The sequence below is a fragment of the Trichechus manatus genome, unplaced genomic scaffold (assembly GCF_000243295.1).
Source record: "Trichechus manatus latirostris isolate Lorelei unplaced genomic scaffold, TriManLat1.0 scaffold00043, whole genome shotgun sequence".
Lineage (NCBI taxonomy): Eukaryota > Metazoa > Chordata > Mammalia > Sirenia > Trichechidae > Trichechus > Trichechus manatus.
The window spans coordinates 6,491,469-6,508,309 of NW_004443979.1; the positions used below are offsets into that span (position 1 = coordinate 6,491,469).

Below are 16,841 nucleotides of genomic sequence, written 5' to 3' on the forward strand. Positions count from 1 at the left end.
CTATTTACATTGGATCAGGGATGTGACCTTAGTAAGGGTGTTACAATCCCACCCTAATCCTCTTTAACATAAAATTACAATCACAAAATGGAGGACAGCCACACAATACTGGGAATCATGGCCCAGCCAAATTGATACACACATTTTTGGGGGGACATAATTCAATCCATGACAGTTTTGTATAATCAACACACTGTAGAAAGCTCAGAAAATGGATTTTGCTTGCTAAATGCTAATTTCTGATACTGATATGATATCCTTTAATATGATCCAAGAATATCAGATTGGTTAAGATACACAGGAATGTGACAGCATCAATATCTTCCTCCTTAATTTTAAGACACAGGTGATGTATTTAGTAAAAACAAACTTTCTTACATTTCTGTTGATGATGATCTTCAGTTTTTTGAGATCAACGGAAAAAACCCACAGCAAATTGGAAGATTTCCTGTTTAGAGCGTCATTCAGTAGCCAGCAATTGCTTTTAGTTAGGGTCTTTGATTACCTTCTGGCACACAGCCTATGGTATGACTTTTTCAAATGCTTTTTTCCATTAAAATGGTTCTGTAAAATAGAGTTATAAAAACTCTTGAGTATTTCTAAGGATAAGTAGCATTTTAGAATTGATTTTACAGAAGGAATTTGACTAACACAAGGTTGGATTGTTTTCAGTGTCATTTTAACTTTGCTTTTTGATGTGACCAGTGCAATCAGAGGAGTCCCTGGGTGGCGCAAATGTTTAAGCGCCAGACTACTAACAAAAAGGATGGTGGTTCAAACCCACCCAGTGTCATCTCAGAAGTAAGGCCTTGGCGATTTGCTCCTGAAAGGTCACAGGCTTGAAAACCCTGTGGAGTACAGTTCTACTCTGCACACATGGAGTCACCATGACTTGGAATCCACTCAACACCAACTAACATCAGCAAGTGCAATCAGAGACTTAAAGCACTGAAATTATTTAGACTGATGATAAAGCAGAGGTTATACCTATTGGGACAAAGGCCCCCGACCTTTCCCAAGGAGAAGCTACTTTTGACTTATCCAATCTTGTGAATAGGTTCCTAAGGTAGGTGGTGATAATGAGGAGGTACTGATTGGGACAGGAAATGTTAGTTGCTGTCTTGCTTTGGATAGCATTGTACTTTAAAGCATTTCCTTTTATTGTTATAGAATTTTTTTTTTTCTTTTTGATAAGTTGTTGGGATAAGGGTGGAGATAACCCTTGTATGAGAGAAAAATCTTTACTTTTTCCTGTCTAGAAGGAAACATATCAATCAGCTCATGATTAGTTGAGGATCTCTGTTAAAGAAACAATAAACAACATAGAGCTATATTGTTTCACATCTGTTTGCTCTTATACCCATTGAACCCATAAAATATTTATGTTACGCCCAGGTTATAAATAACTTTTGATGGTTCGTGCAGCTGTTGAACAAATGTTTATCCTTAGCGCCCACACATATCCTGGTACATTATCTGCTCAGTTCTTGAATGATTTATGAAGTGCCCTATTTATCTATCAGTACACTGTAACTGGAAGCAGAAGAGCAGGGGAGGTGTTCTTGCTGTCAGGCACTTACAATTCAGAGGTAAAGATGGGTCAAAAACCAAACCAAACCCGTTATTGTCGAGTTGATTCCGACTCATAGCAACCCTGTAATATAAAAAAAATCAAACCCATTGCCATTGAGTCGATTCTGACTCATAGTGACCCTATAGGACAGAGTAGAACTGCCTCATAGAGTTTCCAAGGAATGGCTGGTGGATTTGAACTGCCAACCGTTTGGTTAACAGAAGTAGCTCTAACCACTATGCCACCAGGGTTTCCATGGACCCAACCAATTTGTAGCACAGCTACTGATACTTCTGTTGTACAAACAGCAATAAGAGTGTGGTAAATAGATTACTGTATCATTTTGTGTATTACCTCCTAATATATATGTATTATATACAATGTTTATCTATTTTTACATTTTATCTTTGTGTGTGTGTGTGTGTGTGTGTGTGTGTGTGTGTGTGTGTCTCAAACAGAAGATTGCTTTAAGGATGATTGAGAAGTGGTGCCTAAGTACTCTGTCCAAACAAGCAGAATCCTAAAATCTTGATGCAGGACAGGACCACTGAAATATCCTTTAACCATCTTATTTTATGGAGCTAAAACCTGGGCCCAGAGAGGTTGTGACTTCCCATGATCACACTGTAAATAACAATGTAGTAGCTGGTTGACTTTGGATACTTCCCAGACCTATAGACCTGAGTCATGATGTTAAATTCCCAAACCCTCAAAGAACAGTTTCAGTAAGGATTATATTGCCTTTTGTTGCAGAATAGGTTAGATTCCAAATTCTCACATCAGCCCTAAAAGGTAGGTGATGTGTATCCCTATTTGTAGATAAGGAGACTGGTGATCAGATAGTTTTTGATATAACCAGGCATTGACAAAGTCATAACTCAAATCCAGGTCTCCTTTCAGTGTCGTGCTATTTTCAGTACTCGTTTCTTACACTTCATAGTGTGTCAAGGATAATTTAAACATTGATAGGTGGTGTACAGAGTGAGATAGATTGAGAAATTCACTCAAATACCAGATAGCAAATTATCGCTGGTATGTATTCTACATGGCGTCTGTTTAGTTCCATTTGTGAGCACACTGCTAAGAAGATGAAAGGCACATGTTCTGCAACCTTGCAAAGTGAGTTTCTGGTCACAATAAAACCGGTGCCTAAGAGTTTCAAGAAAAATGAACACTTTATTTTTTAAATTTTATTGTTGTGCTTTAAGTGAAAATTTACAATTCAAGTTAGTCTCTCGTACACAAATTTATACACACATTGTGATGTGACCCTTGCTGCTCTCCCTATACTGTAACAGCATACTCCTTCTTTCCACCCCGGATTTCCCGTGTCCATTCAACCAGCTCCTGACCCTCTCTGCCTTCTCATCTCACCTCTGGACAGGAGCTGCCCATTTAGTCTTATGTATCTACTTGAGCTAAGACTATGTCCCATAGTCCAGTCTAATCTGAGTTGGCCTCAGGAATGGAAAAACTACCACTTTAAATGGTGCCAAACGTAACCCCAGGGAATATTCAACTCAGTACATTGGCACTGTTTCAACTACATGGTTAAATTGTTTAGGTTGCATTTATATAAAAGTTACTTATAAAAGTTGCTTTCAAAAGTGTAAGACAATTATTAAGCCTAGTAGAAGTTCCTCACTGTCCCATTGTCTAGTTGCTCACTGAGCTAGAGTGTCATTGTATAGCTAGGTCAGTTTTGAACATTCAAGAGAATTTAGAGCTTTAGGATAATTTTGAAGTTTAATTGTATAGAAAACTTTCTTTTGTAGGCATGCGTAATTATTGTAATTCTGGAAATAATTAGGAGAAATAGGATCAGAATATGGAAACAGGAAATATATATTTGAGGGGCATGGGATAAAAATTATACTCAATGAGTGGCTATTGGAACTATTGGTAAAAAGGTTAAGTTAGGTTAACTTTTTTTTTAGGTCATAAATTAGCATTTGTGGCTAGATTCAAGTGATTTTGGATAATTTTCTTTTCATGTGTTGCCAGAATTGGGAGTTGTTTATTCTATTCCGAGACTAAGTTTTTCTGTTTATTTCCTAGTAACAAATAAAGTCAAAATATGCCTGACCCAAAAGTTGTAAAAGGGAAACTTCACATAAAATGGGTTTTAGTCTAGTACTATATGCAATTCCTCTTTTCCTTTACAATTCTTATTTATTAAAAAAAAAAAAAACTAAAAACAAAAACAACAGACTATTTAGACATACAAAAAATTCCCTGAAGAATAATATAATGAATGTGCATGTACTTTTCAACCAGTTTAAGAAAAAGTTACTAATACATTTGCAGTCCCTTCTATACTTCTTCTCAGTTACTTCTCTCTCCTGCCTCTCCACATTCCACCTCACCAGTAACCGCTATCTTCAGTTTGGTATTTGCAATTATCGTTTATTTCTTATTACTTTTGCCCCATATGTGTGTGTCACAACATAATGCCATATGCAGTTTTGACCTCTAGTATATTATATTCTAACTAGGCAAAAATCTTTTCAAGTTTGATAAGTTCTTGTTTCATTTAGAAAAAAATCATGACTTTATGTCCATTTAAAAAATTTTAAAGTTTGACAATTTAGTGTTCACAAAATTGATCTTAAGTTTCACATTCTTGTCTTTTAGCTAATTTATACATGTTCCTTAACTTTGATATATTCTCAATTCTAAGCTGAAAAATTATAGTGCTATAAAGAGTATATAATGTAATTATTCAGATGACTATTTTATAGTAATCACTTCTTGAATTTGAGCCAGTGACCTAAAGATTATTACTATAGTATCTTCATTTGGTTGGTGTATACATAAGGAGCCCTGGTGGTGCAGTGGTTAAGTGTTCAGCTATTAACCAAAAGGTCCGTGGTTTGAACCCACCAGCTGTTCTTTGGGAGAAAGATGTGTGGTATTTCTACTCTGTCCTATAGAGTCCCTATGAGTCGGCATCGATTTGATGGCATTGGGTTGAGTTTTTTTTTGGTTGGTGTACACATCTATAAGACTTACATAAAAGCTGTAAAAAAAATTAAAAATGTCCTGAAAATACTGTATTGCATAGAAACTGATATTTTTCTTTTCTGTAGTCATTATAAAGTCTGCCAGTCACAATAATATGTGGAATACGTAGAAAGTACCACAGTGAATTTTGAGTCAGATGAATGTTTCTTAAGTAATTTATTTATTCATGAAGTGTTTATTGAGCATGTATTATGTTAGATAGTGGAAATGCAAAGATAGTAAGACTTTGTCCTTGTGTTCAAGTAGTTGATAATAGGGTGAGAAAAATACATGTACAAATAGCTATAATGTCAGGTGGTGTATTATTTGAATAAAGAGCTTTATGAGGTTAGAGAGTATTCTGCTAGAAGGTTGGGGTAAGAATGGGGGTTATGTGAGAATGTTAGAGAAGGCCTCATAGCAGAGGAGATGGCTAACTGAGCTATAAAAATTATTAGGTTTTAGTAGGTGGGATGATTGTGAGGATGGCGCAGGACTGGGCAGTGTTTCATTCTGTTGTACATAGGGTTACTGTGAGTCAGAACCGACCTGACGGCACCTAACAACAACAACAGGTGGCATAGGACTTTTCTTATGTAGGAAGATATAGTGGGTAAGAACATAGGTTTTTAGAGTCAGACTGATTTGCTTTGTAATTGGCTCCATTATTTACAATGGGGTGTTACTTGAACTCTCTGAAGTGCTTAACACAGTGCCTGGCACACATTAAAACCAAAAAGCAAACCCGTTGCCATCGAGTTGACTGTGACTCATAGCTACCCTATAGAACAGAGTAGAACTGCCCCCATACGGTTCCAAGGAGTGGCTGGTGGATTCAAACTGTCGACCTTTTGGTTAGCAGCCATACACTTAACCTCTGCAACACCAGGGCCCCTGGCACACATTAGACATTTCAGAAAATGAAAGCTGCTTCTAGTCTCCTGTTGTTTGAACTCACATTATTATTAAACTATGTAAGCAAAGGCAGAGCAGTATGAAAATATAGAACATGTTGTTTTCTGAGACTCGTCATGTGACTGAGTAGGATGTGTGTATGTTTGGGGGATGGTTTGGAGTGTTGGGAAGTACAGTGAAAAAGTAGTGTAGTAGATGCTATTGGTCCTCACGTAGGTCCCCCGAACTAGCTGAGGAACCTATCCCCCAGCTGCTGTGAGTGTTGTCTGCTAATGGCTTAGAGCTGCCCCCTTCTTAAGAGTATTGTCCTAGGCCAAGGAAGCTGCCTAGCTCAGCTGGTTTCTCCCCGCCCCATCCTGCAGCCAGTGATGGACAGATAATGAGATACAAAAAACCCCAGGCCCTTTGCCTCAAGGCACCTCCAACTAAGTGATGCAATTCATGCTTTAGAGCTCCCTGTAGGAGCTGAGACCCTGTGTCCACTTAGCTTATTTCCCCTGCTCCATTCCTGGTGGCACAGTGGTTAAGAGATTGGCTGCTAACCAAAATGTCGGCAGTTTGAATCCATTAGCCGCTCATTGGAAGCCCTATGGGGCAGTTCTGTTCTGTCCTATAGGGTCACTATGAGTCGAAGTTGACTCGACGGCAACAGTTCTTAATTTTTTTTGGTTTTATTCCTCTACGGGAGTCCTAATGGCACAGTGGCTAAGCCCTCGACTGCTAACCAAAAAGTCGGTGGTTTGAACCCACCAGGTGCTCTGCGGGAGAAATATGTGGCAGTTTGCTTCCATAAAGATTACAGCCTTGGAAACCCTATGGGGCGGTTCTACTTTGCCCTATAGGGTCATTGTGTTTGGAGGAGAGTCGGTTGTAGTTGGAATCAGCTTGATGACATTTGGTCATGATCCCTCTCTAGGAGCCTGGGTGTCAAAAAATGGTTAAGCCCTCGGCTGTTAGCCTGGAGGTCTGCTTCTGAAAGATCACAGCCTTGAAAACCTGTGGGGTTCTGTTCTGCACATATAGAGTTACCGTGAGTTGGAACTGACAACAACAGCAACATTCCTCTCTACTTCTGATAAAATTCTCCTGATAAAATTCCCTCAATAAGTAATTTGTACAAGAATCCCTGCCTCAATCCATCAATCCCTGTCTACTTCTGTGGGCTCCCAATTAAGACAAGTGCTTTGGGCTAGATGGGAAAGGTCCTTGGTTGCTTGGCTTAGATTTCTGAGTGCTATTTTATAGGCACTGGGAGCCTATTGCATTGTAGAAGAATCATTTTAATAAAGAGTGCCACGGAAAGAGGCTTGTTATTGTTGTCATTAGTTGCTATTGAGTTCATTCCTACTCTTGGTGACCCATGTGTGCAGAGTAAAACTGCTCTATAGAGTTTTCAAGACTGTGACCTTTCAGAAGTAGCACAGTCATTAGGTGCTCGGTTGTTAACCAAAAGGTTGGCAGTTCAAACCCACCAGCTGCTCTGCTGGAGAAAGATGTGGCAGTCTGCTTCTGTAAAGATTTACAGCCTTAGAAACCCTACGGAGCAGTTCTGCTTTGTCTTGTAGGGTCGCTATGAGTCGGAATCAACTTGATGGCAGTGGGTTTTGGTTTCTGACCTTTCGGAAGTAGATTGCCAGGCCTGTCTCTCAAGGCTTCTGTGGGTGGGTTTGAACCGCCAACATTTTGGCTTAACTGTTGGCACCACCCAGTGACTCCTAAAATGGAAGCTTTTATATGATCTAATTAAGGAATGATAAATGCCTCAATCAGAGTATTTGTTAGGGAGTAGGAAAAAACTGAGAAGTCTTAGATAATTTGAATGTGGGGAGAAGGAATCAAAGGAGTTTTTAGATGTGATGATCAGGCAAATAATTATTTCAGCTGAAAAAACAGGACTTTGGAGAAAGCTAATGAGTTCAGTTTTGGCTAAGTTGAATTTAAGGTACTTTTGGATCCCTGGGTAGTGCAGATGGTCACGTGCTTGGCTGCTGACTGAAAGGTTGGTGGTTCAAGCTTACCCAGAGGGGTGCCTCGAAAGAAAGGCCTGGAGATAGACTTCTAGAAAAAAAGCAGCCATTGAAAACCTTATGGAGCATAGTTCCTCTCTGACACACATGGGGTTGCCATGAGTTGGAATGACTATGGAATATCATAGGTGGAAAAGTTCAATAAATAGTGGGAAATACCTGTCTGTAGTATGGAATGTGGGGTCAGGTTAACAGCATTAAGGTGATTGTTTAAGTTATAAACATTGGGAACTTATCATTTGGAATGCTTTCAGCTGCAAGTAACAAAATTTTGACTCAGACTGGTTGGTTTCAGATTAAAGAGGATTTATTGGCTTATGTATCTAAAAATCCAGTGGTAGGGTGGGTTTCATGGGTGATTTGATCAGGATTCTGGCTCCATTTTTCTGTGATTATTTTCATTCCACCACCTTCATGTGTCAGTTTTGTTCTGAGTCTTGCTTTGTTCATGGAGGCAGAGTGACTCCACTGATTCCAGAATTCCATTAGCAAACTGCGTATTCTAGAAGAGAGAGCATTTGTTCCTGAATTCTTGGCAGGAGTTCTAAGCATTGGGCTGATTGATCGGTTTTGGGAAGGGGTATTGTTGCAAAGGGAAGGAGATTACCATAATTGGATGGGTTTGAACTGCCAGCCTATCCTGTTAGTAATCAAGTGCTTAACCAATTGCATCATCCAGGGACTCCTATCAGTCAGGGCTCATCCCTGGAGATGGGATAGGCTCAGGCCGACACAAAGAGCATAATTGCTATACCAGGAGAAGGGGTGGTATGGATGTTTGGGAGAAGAGCACAAAGTTCACTCTAATCATCTTACTCATAAGGGACAGACAGGGGAAGAGTCAGGAAAACAGAGGAGAATAATGAGAGAGTTGGGAAGAGAGCCCCAGAGAAGTGCCTTAGCCCAGGGTGGAAAGGGTTGTAAAGAGGAAGGACTAAAACACTGTCTACTCAAATAGCCACTGGATTTGATAGGAGGTCATTGGTGACCTTAGAGCAATGTCTCTAGCCTGGGGGGATAAAAGTCAGATTGTTTAAGGAAATATGTGGCAATGGTATGGAAGCAGCAAGGATATACTATCTTTTAAAGGGGAAAAAAAAAAACAAAAACAAAAACAAAACCTATTGTCGACTCACAGCGACCTATAGGACAGAGTAGAACTGTCCCAAAGGGTTTCCAGGAAGCAGCTGATGGATTTGAACTGCTGACCTTTTGGATAGTGACTAACCTCTTAACCACAGTGCCACCAGGGCTCCATGTTTTAAAAGAATTAGGTGATAAGTAGAAGGTGGTAGTTTAAGGAAGAACTTGAATCAGGGGAGGTTAAAAGTAAATTTATAAAAATGATGATGGGAGATTTTGGACCATGTTTGTGGGATGAGGGAAATGAGTTTAGAGTTTGAGTCAGATAGCCTCAGTTTGAGCTCTGGCTCTAAAGACAGCTTGAACGGCCCTGGACAAATCATTCAGTCTTTTTTCAGCCTCTAATGAGTAATAACCATAATAAATGTTTCACAGGGATGCTGTAAGGGTTAAGCAAGATAGTGTTATGTGAAGGAGATTTGCCAACTAAACTGTTATACAAATATTAGTTGATAGTAGGCAAATTGTTAATGTAAACCCTATTTTTTCAAAAAAGAATATAAGGTATTATAAATACTAGTATGTAGAGCTGAAAGGTATGAGAGAGAGAATATGAGTGAATGAATGAATTCATAGAATGTGGTCCTTGTTCAGAATTAGTTATTTCCCTTTGTATGGCTACATGATTCTGCAAAGCCAAAAGCCCTTAAATTTTGTGTAATTTTTGTTAGCAGTATTGTGGGTCTCTTGACTTGCATACATGTAGGTTCAGTTCCTTTTGGCATGAGAAGAAAGGAACACTGTATAGAATGTTCATTTTTTTGGTTTTGAAGATGACTTTTATATGAGGTGGTTGTGAAGTTTAGTGATAATAATAAAAATGTTTAATAGTAGCAGGTACTGTGCAGACCACTTTATATATCCTTAGCTAGTATATGATTGATCTTAGCTTTGTCTGACCCCAAAGCCAATGCTTTTAGCCGCTTTCTAGTCTAAAAATTCTTGGATTCTTATTTAATCAAGCTGGTAGACGTTTTACAATCATTAAAGACAATTTTATTCCTATACATTTCTTTTCTTAAGGTTGAATAGTGCCTTTTCCTATGCTTAAAATTTTAAGCAGTCTGATATATTGAACTGTAATAGGGAGAACAGCAATACCTTATAAGTAACGGTGAAGATTAAATGAGCTAAAAAGACCTTAGAATGGTACCAAGCACAGTTAATATTAGCAGCTATCATTATCATTATTGTTATAATTATTAGTTCTTTATAAATACTTGACATATATGAAAAAGCAGTAAGTCAATGGGTACTTCCGCATAAAACAGTTTTTGAAAAAGTTTGAGATTTAATTTTGAATAAATTAAGAAACAATAATACATTTCCTTAACTACAGCTCAGATTCTATGCTGGTTTCCATTGTGGGGATGGCACTGTACACAGGATACGTCTTCATGCCACAGCACATCATGGCGATATTGCACTACTTTGAAATTGTATAGTGACCGAGATGTGACCAGGATCCAGAGGTTCCTTAGGGAGGAATCGCCCTCCGAAGTTGGAATGGGACTTCATCAGATGTCATAAGAAACTACTAGATGTCAACATAACCAACCTTGTGAATATAAAGACTAAAATTCATGAGTAGAACAGGAAGATAATCCTGACTCATGTGTTGTGTTCTTTATTTTTAATTTTAAAAGAGACTCTTGTATAGTAATTTTTGTCTATTTTAACATTGTAGTCATTTGTACTTTGATATCAGTATTTTCTTAACCTTTGTGACTGTTTCAAGATTACACCATGGAAGCTTTTATTAATGTAACTTTGAGTACATTTTAATTGCCTTCTATTTTTAAAATTCAAAGTCATTAGTTGGGCTTTACTGCTCTTGCTATTGTATGGCATATACATCAGCCTGAATATATTTCTACACTTGACCAAAGTTTTATAAGAAACAATACAAGATTTGGGGCAGGGGAGAGGGGAGGGAGGATATTTTATTGAGCACTACTTACAAAAGACTTATCTGTAAGTTCGAACTCAGGAGTACAGTTTTAGCTATCTATACTCCACTCTGTTTAACAGCTTTTGCTTTAAAACTATTAAAGTGTTTCTTAACAATGAAAAACAGATCCTGCTAAAGTTAAAATAAAGGAACATTTCACCTTTTAAATATTTAATTTTTATGTGGACTTATTTCCAGAAAACTTTGATGATGATTCTCGTGACCAAAGGTTCTCAAATGGTTAAGTAGCATTATTATGTAATGCTTATATACCATAGAGTTTTTAATAGAAGGTGAATCAGTTTCCTCTGAGGGCCACTGTTAACAGTGTACTTCCTTAAATTTAGTTTCATGATTGTAATGGGTGCTGTAAATGCATTTGCACATTACAATAAGAGATGATGAGATGAATTGTTAAAAACTAGAGCAAAAAGAAGTATAAATTTGGTTAAAATCCTTTCATTCTTTGTATTTTTTTTAAAGATTTCTATTCCTTAAATGTAAAATGACTACCTAATTTTTTTGATGTAAACTCATTAAATTCAAAGAGAAAAAAAATCGACCGATATGTAGCAGTATACTTTTTTCTTTATGGTTAAATAATGATCCAGTATTTATATTTCTGAACTGATTGCTGTGGAGTACCAGATAAGCAGTAAGTATGTTTTAACATGTCTCCCAACATAAAAATATTGTTAATTAAACAAAAAAATCAGGCATTAGGCATTATATATTTTAACATGTTTTCCAGCATAAGTTTTGCTAATTTTAAAAAAACTAGATATTTTTGGCACTGAATTTTAAAGACTAGATTTTTGAAGTGTTTTCTAGTCCAGAGGTACAAAGTAATAAGTAAAAGTTTAGTATTTTATAGTCAGTTTCTATCATCTCTATTAGCTAGGAGTGATGAGGATAATATGTAATAATTTAGTTGAAGTAATTAAAAATAATTAGCTATGGTTGTGTCTGAGCTGTATTCATGCTGTCTCAAGGAAAATTATGAATAGGAGGATTTAACTTGCGAATTGTTGTATTAATGCTCAAAGTTGGTTTTTTTCCTGTTGTTCCCCACAGAGAATCACTGACAAATGGATGCCTGATATCCCTCTGGTGAGTTGATGACAGGAGAAGTTGAGAATCACTAGTTTAGATGAGTGTCCACGTAACCTATTCTTGCCTTTTGCTCAGAAATCTTTATTTGTCCCTACTCCTTGCTGAAATGCATTAAATTGCTATTGTATGGCTGATGATTGTCATTAACACTGGCCTGTGAGATAGATGGAAGCCAAGCTTAGCCTTACAGGGAATCTTGAGGAGAGTCAGAGAAAGAAATAGGACCATGTCTAGCAAGAGGTTATCAGGGGAGCAGATTCTCACCCACTGATGCAACTGTCTGGTTTATTTGTTAGTGAATACCAAATAGAAGGATCATTTCCACTTGTTATGTTTAAGTATTTATTATACAATTCTCCGTGGGTCTCTCAAGCTTCTGTACATCTTGTGAGGAGAGATACAGACTGCCTTTATTCTGGACTATTTTTTCAAGGATGTTTGTGTATCAAATGACCTTGGAAGATTGCTCTCCCTGCAGATCAAAGGGCAGGTTTGCTTAGAGCTTTGGAAGATAAGAGTGTTTCCCTCTGGAACAAAGGGCCTTTTAAAAGATTTAGGTTCCTAAGCGCAAGGTTCCTCTCCTGTAATTCAACCCTCTGCATGTACAGACAGGTGTCACCTGTCCCTCTTGGCTTTGTTCTGTGGAAACTGGGGCTTGGAGAACTGGAACAAAAAAATGTTGACACTTTGGCTACTGCTGAGAGTAATAAAATTCTTTGTCTCTGATCCAGGAATCTCATGTCTTTTGCCAGCTTCCACAAGACTGTGTCAGGCTAACTTGTTAACTTGCACATAGGGCAAAATCTGAGACCCTTCACAGTTCTTGACAGTTTGGTATGAGAGTGGGATGTTGACAGAGACATGGTCTTTGGAAGAGAAAGGATGATGGCCCCATAGGCCAGGTTTGGAGATACGAGGTAACTCTCTGGGATCCAGTAGTAAATTCTCTCACCTAAGTAGTGGGTAGGTAAGGGGAATAAGGATCTCCTGCTAGCCTAAACCACTGCCATCAAGTTGATTCCGACTCACAGCGACTCTATAGGGCAGAGCAGAACTGCCGCATAGAGTTTCAAGGCTGTAATCTTTACGGAAGCAGACTGCCACCACTTTCTCCCATGGAGCAGCTGAACCACCAACCTTTTGGTTAGCAACCGAGTGCTTTAACCACTGTGCTACCAGGGCTCCCACTAGCCTAGTTGTTAATGTTCAGAGGCTGAGCAGTGAGAAGTAGTCTTTAATAGTGCCATGGTTGTTTTGTTGTTCATGCTTTTCTGGGTAGGTTGAAGAAGAGATGACAGTGAGACAAAAAGAACCACAGCCACAGCCTAAAGGTGATATAGCTGTGGCTGCTAAGCCAAAGAATCCCTAAAGCTGAAATAAATCATGTCAGCAGTGAGGAATGTGCTGTTCAATACAGATCTTTGGGTGGACTGAAAACATTAGAAGTTCATTTGGTTGAGCTGCAAGCTAGTGGCCCCTTGAAACCGAAGTTGAATGCAAAGCTTTGCTTGTTGACTCAGAGCTGCTCTCTCCTTCTGTGCCCCTGATCTCTTCCTTCCCTTCTACTCCATCTTAATCTTCATGACGGAGAAAGACGATTAGGGATAAGGCCCTGTATGCACCCTCCTAAGTATGCTGGAGAACTTCGCAGGGGAGAGATGAAAACTTATGTCTTTTGGATACAGCTACCCAATTCACTCTCCTACTTAGTCCCTTGGCGGGAAGGGACACCTGAATTTAACTCACGGGGTTTGGGTACCTTTCAAAGGAGAAGGGAAACTAATGTGACCTTGTGGGTGGGGCCCTTTGGGTGTATTCAGTGTATTGTTTCCACTGATGAATGTATAATTTGGTGTTGATGTTTTACATCCCTGTAGTATGAATTCTTGTGTCTGAGGTCATTCTCCTGATTGGGAAGGGATGCATGAAGAGATTTGCTAGTTCCTTTGGGACCCCACAACCTTTATACCCTGATGACCACCCCCCTTTTATCATTGTGGTGAAAATAAACACACCAAAACATTTGCCAACACAACTTCCACGTTTACAATACAATGACATTGATTATATTTTTCATGTTGTGCCACCGTTATTGCTGTCCTTTCTCCAAAACATTCCACCACCATTAACATAAACTCAGTGCTCCCCAAACAAAAGCTCCCCCTTTCCCTTTCATCCCTGGTAATCATTAATAATCTTTGGTTTCTATATATTTTTCTTATTTCATATAAGTGAGATCATCCTTTTGCTACTGACTGTTTTGTTCAGCATAATGTTTTCAAGGTTCATCCATATTGTGGTGTGCATCAGAACTTTATTTCTGTTTATGGCTGCATAATGTTCCATTATCCATTCATATGTTGATGGACATTTCAGTTGTTTCCATCTTTTGGCGATTGTGAAAGGTGCTGCAGTGAGCATTGGTGTACAGGTTTCTGTGCATTCCTACTTTCACTTCTTCTGGGTATATACCTAAGATTGGGATTGCTGAGTCATGTGTTAATTCTATGTTCTACTTTTTGAGGAATTGCCAGACTGTTTTCTAGTGACTGCACCGTTTTATATTCCCACCAGCAACGGATGACGATTCTATTTTCTCCACACCCTCCCACCAACACTTGTTTTTTCGATCATTGTCATTCTAATGGGGGTGAGGTGATACCTCATTGTGCTTTTGATTTACATCTCTATAAGGACTAATGTTGAACATATTTTCATGTGCTTGTTGGCTATTTGAATATTCTCTTTAGTGAACTGTCTGTTCCAGTCTTTTGCCCATTTTTTGATTGGGTTGTTTGTCTTTTTGTTGTTAAGTTGTAGAAGTCTTATATGTATTTTGGATATTAGACCATTATTGGATATATGGTACCCAAAAATTTTCTCCCAGTCTGTAGGCTGTCTTTTTACTGTGTTGATAAAGTCCTTTGATATACAAAAGTAAGTTTTATGAGGTCCTATTTATCTATTTTGTATTTTACTGCTTGAGTTTTTGTTATCTGATAATCTGTTGTAGTACACTAGGTCTGAGAGCTTTGCCACTATGTTTTCTTCTAAGAATTTATGGTTTTAGTTTTCACGAGCTGGAAGTCTTTGTGACTAAGGATTTTATCTATTGGAGTCTGGCAAAAAAAAAGGCTAGCCTCCACTAGGAGATGCCTCTTGGGTATTTGAACTCCTTGCCTTCCTTATATGACTATCAGGTTACTTCCCAGAAAAACCAGTTGCCATGATCCTGCCCCTCCCCCCCCCCCACACCAATTTTGAAATTAGCTTGCTACTGGGCTCTGACCCATGGAGGCCTTGTGAGTTTCCGGCTTTATAGTCCCAACTGGATTCACAGACAAGATGGGAAGGGTCAGACAAGCCTCATTGTCAAATGGAAATACCATATTTAAGAATGCAGCTGATCTGGCTCCAGTCCTGCACCTGACTGCAGCTCCATTGACATCTCAGCTTTAGAGGAAGCCTAGGGCAGCTAACAACAACAACAACAAATCCCTCTGGGAATACTTTTATCTCCAGTGCCACTGCCTGAAGCAAAATTGCTGACTCAGTGAGGTCCTCAATTCACAGAGATAACCCTAAATGCTTGGGCCTAGTTCACTGATGGTTTGGTGAAGCTAAAACCTGATGGTATCCACTGGGCTTCTGCCACTGTTCAGTCCCAGCGCCAGCTATGCAGAACCAAACATAGGCATGGTCATACCACTCACTGTGCAAAACTCCAGGCTGTTCTCATAGCTCTGGCCAATGCTCTCCTTGATGAAGCTTCCTATATTTTTACTGACTGCTGGGTTGTTGCCAATGACATATCAGTTTGGTCTGTCATTTGGAAAACTACAACCTGGTAAATGAAGGACATTCTTCTTTGAGGCTGCAAAATGCGATGACAAATCACATCTGCTGATTGAACTGTCTGGATCACTCATATAGAAGCCCTGAATAAGCTGCTGATTGAGACTGCACTGCCAGATTGCCACCATTACTGCCTTTATCCATCATCATATTTGGCATGGTAACATATCCACTATGTTCCTATTTCTGATGCAGAGGTGACCACCACATGCCAGACTTGTGACTCCTGCCAAAAGTTGTCTTGTGGTGATGGGGGTCCCATAGCATAGGCCATTACCTCTCCTTCCTTTGCTCCTGTCAGATTGATCTCTCAGGGCTATCTGTGGTGCCTCACTGCTGTTGACATTTTTTCAGGTTACAATATTGCATTCCAATGTGATCAGCTGACTCTGGCCATGTCATTGTGGCCCTTGAAACTAAACTGTACCAGGTTTTTAGCTTTCCAGACCATTTGTAGCCTGACAGTTGTATGGTTTTTATCATCACAAAAACTACTTAACAAGGTGCTGATGGTCTAGGTAGTCAATGGACATTCCATACTTCCTACCATTCACAGGCATCTGATATTGCTGAGTCTTGGAATGACATCCAAATATTCAAATAGATTTTTTGACCTTTACCTTCTTCACCTTCTCCTGGTCCACACACCTTAATAAGGGGATTTGATCACTGAATGTGGCTGTCACCAGAAAGACATCATCTCCTCTAAGCTACTTCCTGGTTAATCATCAGGATAACCTATTATTATTTCAAAATTGGGATTACTGCCTGACTATTCCTGGGTGTGATACTTTTCACTAACGGCAGCTCCAGGCCAACGAATTAGTACACTATACAAGTGGCAGCCCAGCCAAAAGACCTAGAAATTTCAAGCTTAATTCTGGCTCAGCCACTTGGATTCTCATGTTGATTGACATGGCCCTATATCATAAAGATGGTGATCATCTAGTTTAGTACAGTGTTTCATGAGTCACCGAACAATGGCTCATGCAGGCCAAAGTGGGGGATATAACAACATGTTGTAAGTTTTATGAAGATACCTTGTTCCTCTTGGATCTGACTCTTCCAGATGAAAGGTCTGGGTGTGAATGGAGATGACTGGAGGTATTGGGGAGGAAGAAACTTTTAATGACTTTTTTTTTTTTATTGTACATTTTTTTTTTTATTGTACTTTCAGGTGAAGGCTTACAGAACAAATAGTTTCTCATGAAACAGAAGTACACATGTTGTTTTATGACATTGGTTAACAACCCCACAACAT

The 16,841-nt window shown here is 38.9% G+C and overlaps 1 protein-coding gene across 1 annotated transcript in view; it reads left to right on the top strand.

Annotated features, from left to right (window-relative positions):
• The window catches only part of SPTSSA (serine palmitoyltransferase small subunit A), a 21,256-nt gene extending 10,091 nt beyond the window's left edge, over positions 1-11,165 (top strand). The window contains exon 2 of the mRNA XM_004376524.3: positions 10,006-11,165. Coding sequence (XP_004376581.1) covers positions 10,006-10,106 — 101 coding nt within the window. The 3' untranslated portion in view covers positions 10,107-11,165. The remainder of the gene's footprint in view (positions 1-10,005) is intronic.
• Positions 11,166-16,841: the final 5,676 nt, after the last annotated feature.